The sequence below is a fragment of the Leptopilina heterotoma genome, unplaced genomic scaffold (assembly GCF_015476425.1).
Source record: "Leptopilina heterotoma isolate Lh14 unplaced genomic scaffold, ASM1547642v1 Lhet_90, whole genome shotgun sequence".
NCBI lineage: Eukaryota > Metazoa > Arthropoda > Insecta > Hymenoptera > Figitidae > Leptopilina > Leptopilina heterotoma.
In genome coordinates, this window is record NW_025111194.1 from 900,013 (window position 1) to 921,993 (window position 21,981).

Sequence of the window (21,981 nt, forward strand, 5' to 3'; positions counted from 1 at the left end):
CTCTCTTTCTCGTCCTTTTTGTCTCCTTTCATTTCCCACTTTATTTATAATAAAAGAAATTAATTTTTACAAGAAAAAAATTGTCTTATAAATTTTTTTTTAAATAATTTTTTTTGTTAGTTCTAAATAAATACTTTGTACTTTATTGCATTTTACTACCATATGAAAAATAAAAATATTAACTATCAATTGACCTATAAATTAACTCGATAAGAAAATTTATTTTCAGGGAAAAATTCACAACTTCCAGAAATTAATTTAAAAAACAAAAATTTTAAACATTCGTATTTGTTACAAAATAATAACAAATAATTAATTTCTACTTAATTGAATTTTATTTTCATTAAATAAAAATAGAATAAACATTTTTTCTAAAATTAGCAGAAAGAGAAAAAAAAATAAAGAAAAATTAAATTACAATAATTAGAATTAATTTATTTAAAATTTAAATACATATAATTTTTTTTTCATACTTTTTTGCCATTTTTTTTTAAATTTTGGGCGATTAATACAGGAGCCATTATAATGGCAATTAGCCAAGTCTAAAAGCATGTTGAATGTGTGTGCTATATAGTAGCCTTGACTCTCAGTTCACTTTAGTCATGAGAAATGGAACGAAGCGAGAAGCGAGATTCGCGAGACTATAAGAAGAACTCAAGTAGTCGTAGAACTCAAGTGCCTTTCGAGCAACGAACGTTGATTTCAAAAAAGTAGAAAAAAAATTCGCGTTCAACAAAAAAAAAAAAATTTTTTTTTTATCGCAAAAAAAAATAAAAATTCACTTATGTATTTTATATAAAAATGAGAAAAAATAACGATAATATTGACGACGAGGAGAAGGAGGAATTAAAACAAAAAAATGTGACCGATAAAGTGATAATTGTTGAAAATGGAAAAACAAAAAAGGAGAAGAAAAAAAAGGAGAAAGCACCGAAAATTAAAGATAATTTTGTACCACCCGATGGTGGTTGGGGTTGGATTATTGTCGTTGCTGCTGGATTTTCAAATGTGAGTTTTGTTATAAATTTTATTTTTAAAGGCAAGATAGAGAAAAAAAAAGGAAAATTTAATACTAACCTTCGCAATTTTTATTGATACTATTTTTAGATAGGTTTCGAGCAAAACATGTGTAATTTTCTTTACTGACAATATTTTCTCTCTAATTTACCGTTTATCATTCTATTTTCTCTATGTTTTAATTTATAATTTTTTTTTCATCGAAATTTTAAAAACTTAAATTTTTTTTATTTTATTATTTTATTTATTATTATTTCTATTCTATTTTTTATTTTGAATTTTTTTTACTATATTATTTATTATTATTTGTATTTAATTTTTTTATTTTGAATTTTTGTTATTATATTTTTTATTTTAATTTATTTATTATTATTTATTTTAATATTTTTTATTTATTTATTTTGAACACAGACAGGTTTTAAATTACTTTAGTATTATATTATTTTAGTATCATAATCTTATTATTCATTTCTTGAAATATTTATGTAATAATCTATTTATTTACAATAAATAATAATTTTTGCAAAAAGTTTTTTCTGGAAATTATTTAAATAATTTGAAACCCGTTTATGTTCAAATAAATAAATAAATAAATAAATAAATAAATAAATATAATTTATTTTCATATTCATTTATTGAAACATTTATTTAATAATTTATTTACTTATTTACAACAAATAATAATTTTTGCAACAAAATTTTTTTTGGCAATTATTTAAATAAATATAATTTATTTTCTAAAGTGTAAAAATTATTTTAAAAAAATTTTAATTTAACCCTTTTTATTAACTTGTTATATATAAATTGTTGAAATTTAAAAAAATTTATACTATTTTTAATCTTGACTATAAATTTATGAATTTTACAAAATTCTTTTTATTTTCATTCTTCCACATTCCATTAGTAATTAGAATGTTTTGTTCTTCTAGCTTGTTGATTATACGCTTCATGTGTTAATTTATATTTTTTTCTAAACGTTTCGTGTCAATTCGACTATTTAATTCTTCCAGTCATTTCAATTTAAATTTTATTTTTCTATTTGCATTTGAATTACTATTAATTTTTCAATATTAAATTATCTCAATTTTTCTATTAACAATTTACCATTTTTATTATTTTCAATAATATAACTATAGTAATAATAATAATAATAATAATAATAATAATAATAATAATAATAATAATAATAATAATAATAATAATAATAATAATAATAATAATAATAATAATAATAATAGTAAATAAATTATTAACAATATTAAAATTATCATTTATTATTGTTAAAATAATAAAAAAATAAGAAAAATATTACCTATTAAAATAATAAAAATACTAATTAATAATAATAATAATAATAATAATAACAATAATAAGTTTTTAAAATTTGTAATTAACAATAATTTTTTCAATGTTTTTACCTTTGGTATTTATTTATTTATTGGCAATAATTAATTGTCAATTACAATGTTATTATTACATTTTTTTAAGTTTGTAAATAATTTAAATAAATAAAAAATTGTTTGTGGTCAATTATAATTTTTAATTCGATTAAATTTTTTTTTTTTTTTAATATGTGACATTTATATTATAAATAATAAAAAAATATAAAATGAAAGTTAATTGAAGAAAAATTAACGTGAGATAATTTTCCTGCGGGGGCATTTTTCTGGCAACCTATCAATTTATTATTCATGAAGGTTTTTAATTGCCACCACGTTGTTGCTTGCATAATGTGAGTCACATCACGTGATATCTTTTCACGAAAAAACACAATCATAAGTGGCGAAGTCCTCTTTGTTAGTTAAATTGTAAATAAAAAGAAAAAGAAATAAAAATGTATAAGATTAGAAATTTTTGCATATCATTGACTTGAACATTAGCAGACAAATATATATATGTATTTCAAAGAGCGAGTGAGAGAGAAATAGAAAGAAAGAGAGAGAGAGAGAGAGAGATTATGAAATATCATTGATAAATGTTTTTTTTTCCTTATTTGATAAGAAATAATTCTACAATAATGCAATTTTATACTTTTACTTGCGGAAAGAAATTTCTAATAATTCTATTTTCAAGAATAAAACTGTGTCATTCAATTTATTTTTGTTGTTTGCAAAAAAAAAAAATCTATTTTTAAAATATTTTTTTTTAGTTTCTCAAATTTTTTTTTTCTTCTTTCGCATTTTTTTCCTCTCATTCATTGTTTTTTCATTCAATTTTTTTTCTATTGATTTTTTTTCTTCGAAAAACATTTTTTATTATTCTTGTCATTCAACTTGGAAAATAATTTATTTTTATTTTGATAGTTTTTTTAATTGTGGAAAAATATTTTTCGAGAATAAGATAAACAAATTCTTTTCATTTATTAAGGGCATTTGAACCTTGATGACGTCACACATGCTTTGCACAATCTGTAACGTCATCAAGGTTCAAATGCCCTTAACGATAAAAAAATTAATTTTCTCTTATTGTTTTGGAGTCAAATGAGATAATAAAAAATTCCATCCATTTTATTTATTGCAACAAAAGAAATTAATTAAGAATTAATTTACTAATTAATGTATTAGTTAAATTAAAATTTTTTTCATTAATTAATATATTAATATTTATTTTTGCTAATTAATTGAGTTCATTAAATTTATAACGTTAATGAGAAAAAAAATTTCCTTTCAGTTCTGCATTTTTCCACTGATGCAATCGTTTGGATTAATCTTCAGAGATCGATTCATAGAAATGGGAATAAGTTCATCGGAAATCACGACACTAATGAATATTAATAATGCGACAACCGCCTTTATAGGTAATTATTCAAATATAATAAAAGTCACATATTTGCAACAATTATTACAAAGTTTATCTAAAGAAAAACACTTGCGGAAATCTGGAGAAAAATTTTTCAAACCCCAACGGGATTCGAACCCTAAATACAGAAAACTAGAAAGCAAGCGTTTTATCCACGAGACCATTTTGACATTGAGAAAAAATTTTCAAATTTTCTTACAATAGCAAAAATAGCTCATAAACTTTACGTAAAATATTTAAAAGTAAAAAAGAAATTGTAAGCAATGATAAAATTAATTCGTTTATTTATAAAAATATATATAAACAAAAAAATATTTCTAAAAATAATTTTCTTTAGATAAGATAAAAAAAAAATTTGTCAAAATAAAAAGTTTCGTACGATATTTTTTCTTGACGAACAATTATATCTTGAAAATTAAGCCCATTATTTTCAAATTGTAAATCATTGATAAATTAAAGATTTTTTTTTTTTTTTTTTTTTTTTTTTTTTTAAAGAATAAATCATTAATAATATTCCTTATGTTATAAGGATTAAAATTGGATAAAATATAGATCAAAACAATCAATATCAAAGATAGAATCGAAGAAAAAAAAATGTCATCACTTGATACAATAATTAAAAAAAAAACTCATAATTAAGATATTAATCGTCTACTAATTAAAAATTCCATTATTTATTCGACACTCGTATAATTTGCCATTAAAGCAAAAACTTATGATTACGTACAAACACACATGTACAATATAAAATTTATTATCGATCACATATTAATATTTAAAACGATTTGTTTTGTAAAAGGAGGCTTGTCCTCGATTGCGTATTAATTTTCCAGTAAATGTACAATTACAATTTTTACTATCACCGTAGGCAATATGTGATTTTTTTTTTCTCAACTTTACTTTACAATTTTCCATTTTGAAAAAATGTATCAAATGACACGTCCTGTTAAACAAGTTCTAATCATTTTTGCAAGGTTGTGATTTATTTTAATTTTTCTTAACACCGTTACATAGAGATTATAATTCATAGTATTTTTTTTTCATTTGTAAACTATAACTGCAATTACCGCGCGTGTGAATAATTGTTATCCCATTAGTTATATGTGTTTTAATTTTAATTCAATTAATTTTAATCGTTTTTTTCAAATGGCAAATTCAAATTTTACAACGTGCTTAAAAAATCTAATTTGTAATAAATTAACAACTAAATAGAAATTATTTTTTTTTAAATTATTATCGACGTAAAAATTGTCGCATTAAATTAAATTCTTCATTACATTTTCTTTTCATTGGTAATTATGGAGATTTTTTTAATTTCGTGTTTAATTAATTGGATTTTTATTCGTTTGTAATTATTTTTATTTTTAATTAGAAATATTTTTTATTAAATGTAATTAATTGACACATTACTGATGTTCAATAATTAGTTCGATTTATTATTTATTTATAATGAAAATTATGTTTGTTAATTATAACAAACATATGTGTGAAGTCTTCAGAAAATAAGCAGTTTGAATAAAAGAAAATAGTTAAAAATGTTAATAGTAATAATAATTTTATAAATAAAAAAAAGGAATGTTAGTTAAAAAAAATGTTAATTTTTTAAAATTAACATTAACATTATTAATTGACATTATTAAAATGTTAATTTTTTAATTTTAAAATTCGCCACTCACGACAAAAATGTAAAAAATGTTAAAAATCATTTTTTTGTTTTCTGAAATTTTTTAGGTCTGGCGAATGGACCATTGTTTCGAAAGTACAGCTCTAGAAAAATTGGCATCGTCGGAGGATTAGTTTGCGCAATTTCAATAACATTATTATCGCGCATGGAATCGTTTACTGGATTTCTAATATTCTTTTCTATTCTCTATGGTGAGTGGCCATTAAATTTTGATCAATCAGAAAAAAAGACGATTCTGCTCTGTAATATTTGAGAAAAATTAAAATTAAATCATTTTTTTTTCTGAGGGATCATTTTTTATGTTATTAAAAATATGGATAAATGTAAATATTATCTAGTAGTCGCAAACCTCCCCTCGAAGGTATTGGAATTGGCATTACGATGTCTGCTAATGCCCTGACGCTCAACACCTATTTCAAGGAGAAGCGAAGAATCGCCACTGGACTAACGTGGACTGTCACTGGAATGGGTCCCATTGTCATGCCTCTGGTAATTTTTTTTTCATACGAATTTATTTTAGTTAGCATTTACTTTTTTGATTGACACTTTTAAGATTAATAGTCAAGATTTTTTTTTTTTTTTTTTTTAATACTTTTAAGATTAACACTTTTGGGACTAACACTTTTTTTGTTTAGATTATAACTCAACTGATGGCCTTCTATGGAATGGAGGGCACTGTTTTAATTTACGGCGGACTGGCCTTTAATGCCACAGCGTGTTCACTATTTTTCCAACCAGTTTCATGGCATGAGAAAAAAAAAGTTGCGAACGATCCAGAACTGGCAAAATCAGGGGAAAACGAACCAAAGGTAAGGATTTAATAATTAATTAAAATCAAAAGCCTCGAAAAAGTCTATAATTTAAAATCTATTTCTAGACAGAAACGTCACCGAATGAAGCGAACGAAAAATTGTTGCATACCGAACACAATGTTTCACTGGAAAATATAATTCGAACGAGAAAAATGTCCCTGGGGTCGGAGCAGTTTTCAGCTAAGGAAATGTTTGGCAGTCAGTACTTATATTACGACGACAAAGAGCAGGGGGCTTCTGGTATTGATGTCATTGGACCAGGAACACCCATGATGTCAAGAGCAAATGACGGTTTGTAAGTATAATTTTTCAATAATTTGATTGAAACTATTTTTACTTTTCTTCTTCTGCTCTTTATTAGCCTTTTTCTTTCTTTATTCTTTATTTTTTCTTTTTCTTTTCTTTATTCTATTTATAGTATTTTAAATTTTAAATTTAAACGAGAAAATAGTCGAGAAATTCAAGTCTAGGTTGAGAAACACTGCGCTTGGGAGAGTGGGGGTAGCGCGACAACCAATCGGTTCGTCCTCCCCACTCTTCGTCTATTGCGCGCGCAGATGTTCTCAACCTCCTAAAGGGCGACGAAATTATAAATTCATTTCCTAAAATCGAATTCTGTTGGGAGTTTTTTTACTGCATTTGGAAACAAGATTGTTTTTAGGATAAAAAATCAAGAGAGAGACTTTTTAAAAAAAGTATTTTTTTGTTGTTAATGGGTGACTATAAAGTCGTGCCTCTTATAGGTTGATAAGGATAAAATTGTTCGGATCGCAGGTTCTCCAAGCTAAATACGTCCAATGCTTCCTTGGCATCGAGGAGGGAAAATTCTGTTAGGAGTAGACGTCCTTCTCTTGGCAGTCGGCAGTCCCTCAACAGGTGAATATAAACCTAACTATAATCTAGAACCCTAAAGAAACCTTCTAAACCTTCTAAACCTTCTAAACCTTCTAAAAATCTTATGAAAACCTATTGAGATCCTAACGAAACTTTCTAAAATCCTTACGAAAACCCAACCCCGATGGGATCCTTACTGAACCTTTTAAAAATTTTATGAAAACCTGCTGGGATCGTAACAAAACCTTCTGAAGAACTTGCAAAAACCTATTCCCGATGGGGTCCTAACGGGACCTTCCAAGATTCTTATAAAAACCAACTGGGATCCTAACGAAAACCTATCCCTGATGGGATCCTAACGAAATCTTAGGCTAACTGCTATCATTCCATTTGCAGACTGTCCAGTGATTTCGACTACCGAAAACGTCGAAATACTCTCGAAAATCCACTGGTTGCTGTCAATGAGACGATAAACGAGAATGTAGACCAGGACAAGATTACAAATCTTACAAATCTCCAACAAGGAGCGAAGAATTCAGCACTAACAGAAGAAGCAAGAATTCCAAAAGACGTTCAGGTAGGAGGAGATAACATTAAATGATTTATTAGCTTCCTTTGCTGATCCTCCTGGATTTTTCTCCCATTGGTTAACTGGTACCCTCTTCGTCTAGCTCCAATACAACTAAAAAAATAAAAAAAAAATACCTGTTACAGAAGAAAACAATAAAGTACCATCTGAGGAGAATCGGCAACGTCCTAGTCGTCTTCTTCGATCTCGACCTACTTCGTGATCCAATTTACGTGAATCTGATGCTCGGCATAACATTCGCCAATTTTACGGAATTGAACTTCGCCCTCTTGACTCCATTCATTCTCGGCGAGTACGGTTTCACGAAATTAGAAGTCGCCACCTTCATGTCCACACTCGGTGGTGTGGATGTCATCACAAGAATCATCATCCCCTTCGTTGCCACCTACATCGGATGGGAGAACCGAACATTCTTCTTGATTGGCGTCGGTGGATTGGGCATCGGAAGATTGGGTATATTTTTGATTTACTAGAACAGAATTCAGCCCTAGAAACTTAATCTAAAAAAAAATTCTGAATACTGAATTGTTTTAAAAGTTCCATGATTTAAATCTCAGTAATCAAATGAGGTACCCCAATCGGCAGAAAAGCATGTTCCTTTCTAAAACGTTCTTAAAACATTTTTAGAACGTTTCACTTCGGGTAAATAATGTTCCAAAACATTTTAAAAACATTATTTGAACATCCATGTTCTTAAAATGTTTTCGAACATTTATTTGAAATATAGTGTTCGAAAACATTTTAAAAACGCGGGTTCTTAAAATGTTTTGGAACACTATATTTCGACATTAAATGTTCGAAAAAGGTTTTAAGAACATTTTTTTTTGACAAATATTTTTTTTGACCCATCCCACAATAAAAGAATATAAAGAACGAATTTTTCCACAGTTTTGGCGCACGTACACACTTATGGGGTGTCGATAGCAGTGGCAATTTTAATGGGCATTGGAAAAGCAATGAGGACAATTTTCATGGCCCTTGTGATTCCAACTCACGTTCCATTATCGAGATTACCGGCAGCATCTGGTCTTCAATTGGTGACAAGTGGAATTGTATTTGTTTGCATTGGACCAATTGTCGGTTGGCTTCGTGATTCATTGGGTGACTATGCAATAACTCTTCATTGTCTCAATATCTTCACATATTTGACAATTATATCCTGGATGCTCGAGGCATGGTACACGAATTCCCGTCGGAAAAAGGAGACCAATCGCCAGGAAGAAAAATAGAAACAAAGATATTGTTCTTCAAAAAAATATTTTTAAAAAGTCTTCTTAAAAAATTTTTTTAAAAAATTTAAAAAAAAAATTAAAAAAAAAAATTTTTTTTTAATTTTTTATAAATTTTTTTAAAAAAATCTTTCTATAAAAAAGTCTTCTTAAGAAAAGTCTTTTCAAAAAAGTATTTTTATAAAAGTCTTTTTAAAGGAAGAAAGAAGACATTTTTGAAAAGACTTTTTTTAAAATTTTTTTAAAAATTTTTTTTAAAAGAATCTTTTAAAAAAATTCTTTTTAAAAAAATATCTTTTCAAAAAAGTATTTTTTATAAAAGTCTTTTTAAAGCAAGAAAGAATCAGTAGTGACAGAAAGTTTATCTATTCTAATACAAAAAGTTTTTAATTTCATAAGAATAATATATTTTTATATGGCTTTAGTTAATAATATTAAGAACAAAAAACTCAAGAAAGGTGTAGAATTGTGAATTAAATTCTAATTGGACCACTCATGGTGAATTCGTAAAATGACGATAATTTGCATTTAAATAGAAAAAGAGAAAAAAAAATTAAAATGTACTTAAAAATACAAAAAAAATGTTCATTAATTTTTTAGCTGATCTATCAGCTTGGACGAAATTATATACTTAAAATTTGTTACTTAATTTTACGAATTCGTTACTTAATGTTCAATTTATTTAATGTATTAATTTACTAATTTATTAGAATTTATTAATAAATTAATAAATTAATTTAATAATCTATGTATAAATTTCAATTGTGATGATAGAAAGGAGAATTTCTTAAGAACGAAAGTTCGCTTTATAATACTTCGATTGTAATACAAAAAATACTTAAAACTTATTTCTAAGCGAAAAAGAAAATTTATAACGACACGATGTAAATACTTTACGAATTATATTATTAATAAAAGAAAAAATTAATTTCCCGTTTCATAAAAATTTTAATGATAGGTGGACGAAAATATGAGCATTTTTCATGATACAATTTTAAATATTTTTTTAAAAATAAACTTTTCTGGATGAAATAACAATATTTTTGAATGCAACTGTGGTAAACTATTTTTTTCAAAATTATGGAAAATATCATGTGGGATCGGTAGGCAGAGAAAATGTTCCAGAAGTATAAAAAGTGTGGAAAACCCGAACGAGCTGCTATGTTGAGGACGAAGGGTTTCGTTCTTTTCCGGGGTTTTATGATAGGGACGGCTGACGAGCCCCTATTGAGCCAGGCCAAGGCAGATTACATTTGGGACTCGTACCGAGAGGTCTCATATTTCGCATTATTGGAATATACATTCTTTACTCGAGTCGACGTGTATAAACTTTTAGATGATTACTATTTACAATAAACTTTAATCAAATATAATAAAGGTGTTAAATTTATTTACCACACAACAAAAGAAATTAATTCTTTAGATGTAAAATTGGGTTATGTGATTACCTAATAATATAAACTTAAGGAATTGCAAATATTTAAAAATTTTCAATCGGAGTACATTGAGACATTCTTAATTAACAATGAAAGATTTTTTTTTATTTACTAACACACGCAATTTATAAATATTTAGTATACCGATTTTTAAGACATCGTTTCTTTAAGTTCTTTGTGTCGAAGCTTTAATAGATTAGGGATAAACAAAATGTTGGAGCACGTGCATTCGCCGAAGTCTGTATCTTATAGAAATTTGAAACCTAAATAATAAGTAAAAAAAAATTATCGTGCTCTTTATATTTGAAAAGTGAAAAAATTTTAAAAATTTACTATTCACATGGAGCAAATCTAAAATTAATTTGAAGCGTCGAATTTTTTATAGGAAAATGCAAAGAGTTAAAATTTTCGACTGACAAAATATGAGGAAGCAAAATATATTTATAATATATATATTATATTATATATTTATAATATATATTATAGATAATATATATATTATATTATATATTATATACACTGTAAAAAATTTAGGGAGTTAACGGAGTTGGGAGTTAAATTTTTCGAGTTAAAAATCAACTCCAAAAGAGAGTTAATTTCTAACTCCCTTCATTCAACACCCGCGCAAGTTATTTTTTCCATGGGGAGTTAGCATTTGGGTGTTAAATTTTAACTCTCTTTATTTAACTCCCCTGGCATTAACTCCCCAATGGGTGCGACTTTTATAGACCCCCGGGGGAGTTAAAATTTAACTCCCTTTTTTTACAGTGTATTATATATTATATATAATATATATTATATTATTTATTATATTATTAATATATAATATATATATTAATATATAATATTTTTCATAAAATAGAAATAAATTTATTCCTTCTTCTCCACCTTAACATTCTTATATAACGGAACTTTAGCTTTATTCTTATCAGTAAAATCTTTTGAGACAAATTTCCAAAATGGTGAAGTTTTGGCGAATATTGCTGATAACGCTGACTTGCTGTTTCTAATTGTGGACAGATTTTGTTTACTCTTCTTTCCTATTTCCGTTAAGAACTTTATTATATCAGACGCTGAACCATTATAAAAATCACATTTTTCTTTTTTACAAAACTTCCACCAATCCTCAATTGTTCTTTTGTATAGCTCTATAGTTCTATTTGAATATAAATCAAGAGTACTATCAATTTCTTCCTCTGAGAATTTTTCTTTCTGCAATGATTTCTTGAGAGTCTCTACAATATCAGGACATCTCTGAAAATATAAGATAACATATATATACCCAAACACCTTGACTTCAATGTTCGGAATCTTTAGTTATATGTGTCTCTTTAAGATTGGGGGGTTAGGTCTATTCGGTGAAAAAAACGCATGTTTTTTAGAAATTTTTTTTTGTCGATACACAGAAAATTAATTTATTTTATCGCTTTGCATATAATATTGCAACATTTGAACAATATTTCTCTAAATTTTAATTTAAAAATATTAAGAATTGACAATTGAGCGAAATAATGAGATTTTCCTCAGGCGCCTCAAAAACATTGATTTGCGGTGTTCACTCTAACTCGCAATAGAATCATCTAAAGCAAAAAATCAAAATGCATTTGTTAAAAGAGATGTTTTTTGAGATAACGCTGGGAGTTTTTTTTTAAATTACCAATCTTACAATGATAAATTAATCGATTTTTTTATAGCGATAATCGACTTTTTGGCTGCTTTCAAGTGCAACGAAAAATAAAAAAAATCCTCCCAGCGTTACATAAAAAAACATGCACTTTGATTTTCTTGTTTTGGATGATTCTGTTACGAGGTAGAATGAACACGACAATCAATTTTTTTGGAGGCGCCTGAGGAAAATCTCATTATCTCGCTCAGTTCTTAATATTTTTTAATTAAAATTTAGAGTAATATTGTTCAAATGTTGCAATATTATATGCAAAGCGATAAAATAAATTAATTTTCTGCGTATCGACAAAAAAAAATTTTCTAAAAAACATGCGTTTTTTTCACCAAATAGAATTGAAGTTGAAGTAATTCTTTAAATTTCGACTGTTTTTAATGTTTGACGCGAAAGTTAACTGAACAATGCATGAAAGTTTAAAATTTCATCAACTCTTATGCAATGTTCAGTCAACTTTTACGTCAAACATTGAATAACATCGGTCATTTAAAGAAAAACTTCAAGTTTCATGAGCTTTGCACTAAAGATTCCAAAGGTTGCAGTCAAGGTAATTTAAACTTTCAAGAAATTTTTGGTGCATTGCTTAATTTTTATTATTATATATACTATACCAAAATTTCAGATTTTTCTCTTTTCAATAATTTCTTCTTTGGAGATAAACAATCATCTGCACCCTTTACTTTGTCTGAAGCATCCTTATCGTCAGAATCATCCTCATCGCCTGAAGCATTCACATTGTTTGAAGCATCCTCATCGTCAGAATCATCCTCATCGTCAGAATCATCCTCATCGCCTGAAGCATTCACATTGTCTGAAGCATCCTCATTGTCAGAATCATCCTCATCGCCTGAAGCATTCACATTGTCTGAAGCATCCCGGTAAGAAGAGGTTGATTAAAATAGATTAAAATATAAGGTAAAGGTCCCAGTTATGAAACGCTTTCATAATTTTGTCCCTATTATGGAACAGTATTACAAAAATTAAAATAAATGCAATTAAAATTGCTGTTAAAAAAATTCTAGTTATTTCAATAAATTTTACACGATATAAGAATTATTATTTCTGTATAGTATTTAATTTAAAAAGAAATGTTTAATTACATTTTAGCTTTTAAATTAAGGTTAGCCAGGTTTTTGTCAAAATACCGTTTCATATTAGGTGCACTTATTATTTGCATGTCCCGCTTGATGGAACAGACAAAAAATATACAGGAAACACAACCTCAAATATTTTCAGTATTTTCGCATTAATTTTCTACCAAAACAATTGATTGTATAATTATCTATTTAACTAGAATTTATTCTTTGTATTTAATTTTTTATAGTCAATATTAAAATTACTGGGATAAGTCAATACAATTTTAATTATTAATTGAATAAAATAGGTGTTTCATAATCAGGACATTAATTTTGAAACACCCGTACATTCAGGAAACCATCGTTTCATAATCGGTACTAGTGCATAGGGTTTCACAATTTAATTAATATTATTTTTATTTCATGATAAATAAACATTTTAGGGACGAAATACTGTTCACAAAATACCAACCTTTCAATCTATACCAAAATTATTTATATTAACACTCCTACTTCCAACAAATTTATCATAGAAATTTATTTAGCTTAAAAAGCGTTTCATAATTGGGACCTTTACCTTATATACAAATATCGCTAAATTTTGAATCATTTCAATGCCAAACTTATGTCATTTTTGAAGTTCCATGTTTTAATTCCTTTAAAGATAATTCATCTGCACACATTTATATTCTATTTAATTCGGTATGCATTTTACTTCTTATTGGGTAATTAGAATTGAAAACAATTTTATTCTGTTTAATACCATAAAATTTGTAATCATTAGAATTCCATTTATGACTTAAATATTGCTGACACTTTAATTCATTTTAATGAAAAGGTAATAAAATGCATTAAAATGACTGCATATATGGTTAAAATTCACCATGCTTTTAATGCAAAACCAATGTCATTTTTGAAATTTTGTGTAAACAATTTAATCTGTTTTAATCAACCTCTTCTTACCGAGATCCTCAACGTCTGAAGCATCCACATCGTTTACAGCATCCTTATTGGGTCTTAAACAGTGGTTTTAAGAGAGAAAAATTAATTAAATAATGATTACTGCGTGTTAAAGATGAATGTAAGTTAACAAGCAATTTTAATAATAATAATTAACATTAATCTTACTCTGTAATTGATATGACTGTAGCTATGGCATGCAGGCAAAGATTTTTTTTCGATATTTCATCCGAACATGAACATGATATTGTTTTAATTCTTTTTTCAATTTTTTCAGAGGATGTGTTTATTTTGATCTTTATTTTAAATGACTCATTTTCTGCTTTATTATTATAATCAGCATCAATATGAACATGTAAATCGACACAATCTTTCTTATCTAGATTAGAAATATAAGGAACTAGTTCCCTTGCATCGGAAATAAAGCAAATAACTTCTTTAAAAACATCACATATATGTTCCAATTGAATTAGAGAACCCATTTTTTGAAATCAAATAAATTGTAGGAGATTTTTTCCAAGTAGAAAATATTTTAAAAATCTGAAACAAAAGGAAACAAGCTGGAAATATTATTTTTGATAAGGATTTTTATACACCCTAAAAAAAGAAATCTTAAATTGATACGGATTCTTCTAAATTGAATGCATATTTTCCTCTTATATAGATGGGACATTCCATTTCAAAACGAACCACCTAATAAACAATTGACATTGAAAGGCAATTTTTATATAATTATTTCTTCTTTTTATTGAAGCGAAACTTTATTAAGAAATTATTTAAATTTTAAGATAACAATTTTTCAAAGTTCATTTAGCGTACAATGATGTTTAATGTTACTCCAACGTTTCGAAATCCACAAATAATTTCTCCTCTTCTAATCTTAAAACGTTTTTAGAACGTTTCGTGTCCGTCAAACCCAGGTAGAAATTTGTCAAGTATTACTTGTTTTCATCCAGTAGCTGTAGACTGTAGTCGAGAGCGAGTTTTACTTCCCAAGACAATCTGGCCAGTTCTGAATAAGTGACTGGCCAGTTTCACTGGATAAAAACAATTCCCCTTCGTGAACAGTACTTTTATCAAGTCACTGACCAGAAAATCTGATCATAATCGTGATAAGAATTTCTTTCTAGACACTTCTGACAAGTCACTGGCCAGAAATTCTGGTCACAATCCGAATAGAACTTCAGTTCTTAAACTTGTAGTTATGATATAAGTTACTATCTAGTCACCGTGGCTAAGTGGTAACGCACATGCATTGTGTCTCCAGGGTCTAGGGATCGATCCCCCATGCGCGCGAATTTTTCATTCTTAGATTTAAGTGTTATTGGGTTGAGTAATTGTTCATTAGTCTTAAATAGTTGAATAAACACAAAAATATAAATAAATATGTAATTATAAACAAAATAAAAAGAGCCAGTAAAAATTATATTTTATTCTAAATTTTGAGCAGAAAACTGTCCAGTTACTGGTCAGTTACTTGCCAGTCACTGGCCAGATAATCTAACCAGTGACTGCTAAAGCAACGCGTTACATTTCTAATCAATCAAATAAAGTTCTATTTTTGAGCTTTATCACTATAATCCGTTAACCCGTCAGTGCGGTCGCGCCGTGAAAAAAAGTCTCACGCATCACTGCTCAACCTACAGGACACTTTACGAGTACAAGTGAGACACTAAAAAAGGCATTCTCGAACGCAAAATATTAGTTAGAGAAGGACAGAAATATATTTGTATATTTTTTTATCTCATTCTTCACGTTCGCGAACATATTCTGCACGGTTTATTGCCCAAGTGAGCAGGGACGTAGCTATAAAAAAATGTTAATTGCCATTTTAGCCTGGGCTCTAGTTATAACTTTTTACTTAAATAAAATGTTTACATCAAAATTTTTTAAACAATTTGTTATAAACAAATAGTGTTTTTTAAACTAACATATCCATTCGATTCTACGCAAAAAATTACTACAAAAATATGATGACTCAATTAACTTTTTTTTTAAGGGTGCGTTCCTGCTCACATGGGCATTAATAGTTTATAGCATTGTGACCAAACCGCAGACTCAACCTTTCCTTAATATTCTCTGAGAATCTTTAAAGTAATTTATTCTTTCTCTAAGTATTTTATATATTTTTTTTATTATAATAGTATAAATAGATATAATATGATATAACATAATTATTTCTGCTAAAATGTTTTCTTATAAAAATAGTTTAACTTTAACTATATACATCTATATTTCAATTAAACTGAATATATTTAGTATTAAAGTATGCAAATTATTTTTTTTTTAAATAGTGTAATTTTATTATGAATTATATGAATTATATTAATGTGTATATATTTAATAAAAAACTCACGAAACAAATAAAAGTAATCATAATTGGAGCAACAAAGTCAATCTTCTTTAAAGAAGAAAAACTTTAATATTTTCAACAATTAATTTTGCGCAACTGGAATTCTTACTCTTGAGTATGAAATAAAGTAAATTCAATAGAAAAAACCGTGTAATTAAAAAAAGAAATAAGTTGAAAAATCGAATTTCAAAAGGGGCACTTTTAGAAGAGTCACCCATCAATATAATTAAATAAGGGCTACATAAAATAAGGGGACGAACGTGTGGTTGAAAGGGATAATTTTATACACAATGCATTTTATTGTGGTGGGAGGTAAAATACGTATTTTACAAATGTAAAAAACTCATGTAATTTACGTCAAAAACTCTGAGTTGCGCGCAACTGTGCAACCCTGGTCAGGCAGCAGCGAGCGGCTCAAGACTTGTCACTGCTACCCGACTGGTAGTATCCCTTCCAAGCCTCGCGTTCATCTCCTTATTTTATGTAGCCCTTCAATTATACTCAGAAGTTAATTAGATGAATCTAGTTTTTTCAATACAAAAATGTTAATAATTTAATTAATTAAAATTTAATTGATATATATTGAAAATATAAATACATACTAATAATTATATGTTGAGTATTTATTTCAAGATATATTATATGTTTTCACAAATTTATTAATTATAAATTCATTTAATAATTTTTTATTTTTATAATGATAATTAAAATTATTATTAGTTAACTACTTAAATATATTTTTATTTTTAACTCATTTTAAATTTTGACTCCGTTTTTGGCCACACTATATATTTTATCGGCTAAATTGTCATGGTTTTATTTTGATTATTAGTAGTTTTCATATTATAATTATCTTAATAAATGAATTCATTTCGAAAAATAATTTGAAGTATGACAGTATTTATTTTACTTCCATTGAATTAATAACTGAATAAAAATAATAATTTTACGTTTAACTAATACATTTCTTGCTGTTGTATTTTATAATTATTTATCCTGTGTAATAGTTATTTAATTAGTTTTTTAATTTGAATTATGCTATAATTATTATATTAAAAGAGTGGGTAAAATAACAAAACTTTTTTTTTCTTAAAGGCAAAAATGTTAATAAAAGGAAGAAGGAAAATTTAAAAAAAATCCAGTGCATGTTAAAAAAGTAAACTGTGATTTCAAATAAATTAAAGATTTATGAAATATTTAATTAATTAATTCATATCTTTTATAAATTTACTTAATTACTGTACACCATAGATTTACTAATTCTAATTATTTATTAAAAAAACATAATTCCTCAATGTCCTGATAACACTTTTTTAAGCAGTGGTCACAACTAGGACAATGGTGGCCACAAGTGGTGCTTGTGTGGCCACTACTGGTAAAACAGGTTTTTTGAAGCAATTTGTTTTTTTTTAATAGCAAATATAGCTAAAGAAACGTTATTGAGTTTGAAAATCAATATAATTGACTCCAATAAATATGATATAAAAAATTATAATGAAATTCAGTACTTTAATAAATTTATTTTCTTACTAAAAGATGACTAACAGCTTAAAGTGGCCACAACTGGTACATCTACCCTACTTCAGATATAGCATTTACAAAATTATCATTTAAAAGAAAAATTGGATTTATTAAAAAGTATTACATTCTTAATACGAAGGTGTGACCTACCTTGGTTCACGTATTCACAAACACTCACTATTTATAAATATTTCGAGAATTCATTATCGAATTTTAAAGTCATCTACACTTGACGCTGGTCACTGACAAAAAGAACATTTTTCAATTGTGCATGTCGGTCGCATGGTTACAGGTTTTCGTATCTTCTCCCTCTTCTTTCCAATTATTAGTCATCACTTTGACATTAAAATCAGGTTTGCAGCAAGAAAAGGTCCCCCCTCCAAGTAAAAAAGTCTGCGTCTGCAAATTTTTCGCAGACTTCTGTCTCTCCAGAAAGTCCGCAAAAAATCTGGTGGTTTGAAAGGTTAAAAAATTATTGAGCCCCCCATAGCATTAGATATCCCAGGATATTATGGAAACATCTCGTGGCCCCAAAAACGTATAGGAATATAAGGGTCTGTCCTCTGGCTCACGAAAATTTTTTTTTTTGTGTGCCTGTGTTTTTATCACGCTATTCTGTAGGCGATTTTGGTGATGAAGAAAGTTCTAGTGATGTCTTTATAATCCTCCTGGATTCTGAAATAGTTGTTGTAGGAGAATTAATTATATATTTATTGGCTGAAAATATTTTCTCTCGTTTAAAATGAATACAATAAATGTAAAAGATAATTAACTTAGAAAAGTTTAAAGTTGAAAAATTTTGAAAATTAATTTTGAATTTCAGAAGGTTGCTTTTTGAAAATATATCATTGTCAATTTACATACAATACTAAAATGTACTTAAAAATATAAAAAAAACAAATTTCATCAATTTTTTAGCTGATCTACCAGCGCTTAGACGAAATTATATAGTTAAAATTTGTTACTTAATTTTAAGAATTCGTTACTTAATGTTCAATTTATTTAATGCATTAATTTATTTGATATTTATTAATAAATTAATGCATAATAATTAATAATATATTTATTAAATTTCAATTGTGATGATAGAAAGGAAAATTTCTTAAGAACGAAAGTTCGTTTTATAATTCTTTGATTGTAATTCAAAAAATACTTAAAAGTTATTTCTAAGCGAAAAAGAAAATTTATAACGACACGATGTAAATGCTTTACAAATTATATTATTAATAAAAGAAAAAATTAATTTCCCGTTTCATTAAAATTTTAATAATAGGTAGACGAAAATATGAGCATTTTTCATGATACAATTTTAAATATTTTTTTAAAAATAAACTTTTCTGGATGAAATAACAATATTTTTAAATTCAACAAAAGAAATTAATTCTTTAGATGTGAAATTGGGTTATGTGATTACCTGATAACATAAACTTAAGGAATCGCAAATATTTATAAATTTTCAATTGTAACATTTCTTTTAAAGACTTTTATTCGATGAAATTGTGTACAATTAAAAATTCGGAGTACATTGAGACATTCTTAAAACAATGAAAGATTTTTTTTTTTTTTTTTTTTTTTTTAATTATAGATAATTTATAAAAAAAAGTACAAAAATAATAAAAAAGATTTAATAAAAATCATTTTCTCAAGGCGTTGAACATATGAGAATTATAATTAATTGGACATTTTTGATCCTGATTTTCGTAATGAAATCTTAATAAAATAAAATAAAAATTTCTGACACACTTTGATATATAGTGAAACTTAATTTTCTTCCTCAATTTTAAAACTTTTCGAAACATGCTTCCAAAATGGTGAAGTTTTACCTAAAATTGCAGATAAAGCAGACTTGCTACATTTAATTGAACCACCATTTGGTTTCTTATTTTTGACGATATCCGTTAAAAACTTTGTTATAGTAGATGATGAGCCTTTGTAAATAGAGCATTCTTCTTTTTGACAAAACTTCCACCATTGCATAATTGTTCTCTCATATTGATCTAGGGTTCTTTTTGTATATAAATTTAGAGTATTGGTAATCTCTTCCTCTGAAAAATTTTCTTGTAATAATGTTTCCTTGAGAATTTGATTAATACCAGGGTAACCTTCCTGAAAATATAAAATATAAAGTTATTATACTAGGTAATAATATTATTTGTAAAATAATATTTATCATTATTGTTTCTAAATAGTTTTTCAAATTCTATTTCTAGTTTTCTATTACTATTCACTAATTTCATTTTTATTATTTGAATAAAATTATTATTATTATTTTATATACTATACCGAAATTAACAGCCTCTTCATTGCGTCACTCAACTCCTTCTCCATGCTAGAGTCTATTTCCTCCTCACATTTTCTGAAAAGGTTTTTTAAAATTATTATCTGATCATTATTTATTACTTTAATTGTTTTTATAAAATTTTTTGAATCATTCAAAAAATTTTTTTTGGTAAAAATTAAAAAAATTTTGTTGAAATACCAAATTTCTATTAATCTTACCTTTCAATAAGTAAAAGTGCTGCCATGGTATGTGGACAAATATTCTCCTTCGACGATTTTGGTGAACATGAGCAGGATATTTTTGCAATTTTTTCTGCAACTTCTATAGTTTCTCTATTTATTTCGATCTCTATTTTAAATGGCTCACTTTGGTTTATTGTTTTATCTTCATAATCAGCCTCAATTTTAACTATTGCCTCATCATCATTGCTCTTTATTACATTATGAACATTAGAAACAGCATTTCTTCCAACAGGAATGTGCTCCATAACTTTTTGAAAAACGTAAAATAAATGTTCCAGTTCTATTAAACGACCCATTTTTTTTTTTAAAGAAAAGTTTTTTTCCAAATGGAAATGTTTTTAAAAATCTGAAACAGAAAAAGTTGTTAATTTTAGGCAAGACTTTAGGATTTTCCCTTTGGGCAAATATGTTCGTTCCAAACAAGTTCTTAAAACGTTTTTTGTCCGCCAAATATAATGTTTCAAAACATTTCAAGAAAATTATTTGAACATGTTTTGGAGACATTATTTGGACATTATTTAGAACATGAAAGGTTGTAAAAACGTTTTAAGAAGTAAGAAATTTTTTTAAACGAACATGATTTTTTACCCATAAGGTTTATACTTTATACAAAAAAACAATTAAATGATGACAAAATTATCAGTTTAAAAGAAATTTGTGATTTATTTAAAAATATTACGAAGGTGTGACCTACCTTGGATCACGTAATCACTAACACAATTTTTATAAATAGAGAATTAATTTTTTGGAATTTTTAAAAGTGAACTACTATACTGACGCTGGTCACTGACAAAAAGAACAACTTTCAATTGTGCCGGTCGCAACTCGCATGGTACAGATTTTCGTCTCTCCTCCCTCTTCTCTTTCCAGTTATTAGTCATCACTTTGACCTTCAAATCAGTTTTGATAATTATAGTATAATAATAATAATAATAATAATTTATTATATTTATATAATTATAGTATTATTATTAGTGATTTTCACTAATTGTTAAATGCGCGAACTAATATTTTAGTATCTTTCCATTTTATGTACTTACAAAAAAATAATCTTATATTTAGAGGAAAAATTCTCTCAAAAACAAAAGTAATTCACTTGACTTGTCTTAAGTCCTATACTGATTTTTAAGACTTCTTCAAGTTCTTTGTGTCGAAGCTTTAATAGATTAGGGATAAATTAAACAAAATTTTGAAGCACGTGCATTCGCCTAAGTCCGTATCTTATAGAAATTTGAAACCTAAATAAGTAAAAAAATTATTGCGTTCTTTATAAATTTGATTAACAATTGACAATTCAGATTTCAGCATGTATTCAGCAATATGTACTGCTGCAGTTCTAAGTCTTATGAAAGTGGAAAAATTAGAAAAATTTCCTATTCATTTTCTATAATTGCAACTATTTTTCAGCAAACAACATAAGGTTTAAATCGTTGTCATCGACAATATAATCACTCTGGAATTTTTTAT

The 21,981-nt window shown here is 26.5% G+C and overlaps 3 protein-coding genes across 7 annotated transcripts; 1 reads left to right on the forward strand and 2 right to left on the reverse strand.

Moving 5' to 3' along the window:
• The first annotated feature begins 612 nt into the window (after nt 1–612).
• Nucleotides 613–9,058, forward strand: LOC122511799. Its single transcript, XM_043627287.1, has 10 exons — nt 613–1,008; nt 3,688–3,814; nt 5,548–5,691; nt 5,862–5,989; nt 6,136–6,309; nt 6,378–6,607; nt 7,087–7,188; nt 7,543–7,723; nt 7,861–8,188; nt 8,624–9,058. Exons 1-10 carry the CDS (start codon nt 802–804, stop codon nt 8,962–8,964), a joined length of 1,962 nt encoding a protein of 653 aa, XP_043483222.1. The 5' UTR covers nt 613–801; the 3' UTR covers nt 8,965–9,058.
• A 2,092-nt stretch (nt 9,059–11,150) lies between these two features.
• On the reverse strand, nt 11,151–18,551 carry LOC122511838 (nonsense-mediated mRNA decay protein 2-like). Of its 4 annotated transcripts, none has more exons than XM_043627352.1 (5): nt 18,142–18,551; nt 14,286–14,657; nt 14,121–14,179; nt 12,693–12,928; nt 11,151–11,654 (listed from the first exon to the last, which is right to left on the reverse strand). In XM_043627352.1, exons 2-5 carry the CDS (start codon nt 14,597–14,599, stop codon nt 11,271–11,273), a joined length of 993 nt encoding a protein of 330 aa, XP_043483287.1. In that variant the 5' UTR covers nt 14,600–14,657; nt 18,142–18,551; the 3' UTR covers nt 11,151–11,270. The 4 variants fall into 4 exon arrangements, with proteins under 4 accessions (XP_043483287.1, XP_043483288.1, XP_043483285.1 ...); XM_043627353.1 differs by having other exon boundaries at nt 14,121–14,173; nt 18,142–18,316; XM_043627350.1 differs by having other exon boundaries at nt 12,693–12,946; nt 18,142–18,316.
• A 1,051-nt stretch (nt 18,552–19,602) lies between these two features.
• Nucleotides 19,603–21,876, reverse strand: LOC122511813. Of its 2 annotated transcripts, XM_043627307.1 has the most exons (4): nt 21,209–21,876; nt 20,491–20,860; nt 20,275–20,347; nt 19,603–20,097 (listed from the first exon to the last, which is right to left on the reverse strand). In XM_043627307.1, exons 2-4 carry the CDS (start codon nt 20,808–20,810, stop codon nt 19,753–19,755), a joined length of 738 nt encoding a protein of 245 aa, XP_043483242.1. In that variant the 5' UTR covers nt 20,811–20,860; nt 21,209–21,876; the 3' UTR covers nt 19,603–19,752. The 2 variants fall into 2 exon arrangements, with proteins under 2 accessions (XP_043483242.1, XP_043483243.1); XM_043627308.1 differs by lacking the exon at nt 21,209–21,876 and having other exon boundaries at nt 20,491–21,151.
• Between the last annotated feature and the right edge of the window lie 105 nt (nt 21,877–21,981).

Coding starts and splice junctions, on each gene's coding strand:
- LOC122511813 (XM_043627307.1), bottom strand. CDS start 20,810: ATGGGTCGTTTAATAGAACTGGAACATTTATTTTACGTTTTTCAAAAA. Junction 20,348..20,490: donor GCACTTTTACTTATTGAAAG/GTAAGATTAATA, acceptor AAACCTTTTCAG/AAAATGTGAGGAGGAAATAG. Junction 20,098..20,274: donor TGAAGAGGCTGTTAATTTCG/GTATAGTATATA, acceptor TTATATTTTCAG/GAAGGTTACCCTGGTATTAA.
- LOC122511799 (XM_043627287.1), top strand. CDS start 802: ATGAGAAAAAATAACGATAATATTGACGACGAGGAGAAGGAGGAATTA. Junction 5,990..6,135: donor GTCCCATTGTCATGCCTCTG/GTAATTTTTTTT, acceptor TTTTTTGTTTAG/ATTATAACTCAACTGATGGC. Junction 6,608..7,086: donor TCAAGAGCAAATGACGGTTT/GTAAGTATAATT, acceptor TTCGGATCGCAG/GTTCTCCAAGCTAAATACGT.
- LOC122511838 (XM_043627350.1), bottom strand. CDS start 14,599: ATGGGTTCTCTAATTCAATTGGAACATATATGTGATGTTTTTAAAGAA. Junction 14,180..14,285: donor ACAGTCATATCAATTACAGA/GTAAGATTAATG, acceptor TTAAAACCACTG/TTTAAGACCCAATAAGGATG. Junction 12,947..14,120: donor TTCAGACGTTGAGGATCTCG/GTAAGAAGAGGT, acceptor GGGATGCTTCAG/ACAATGTGAATGCTTCAGGC.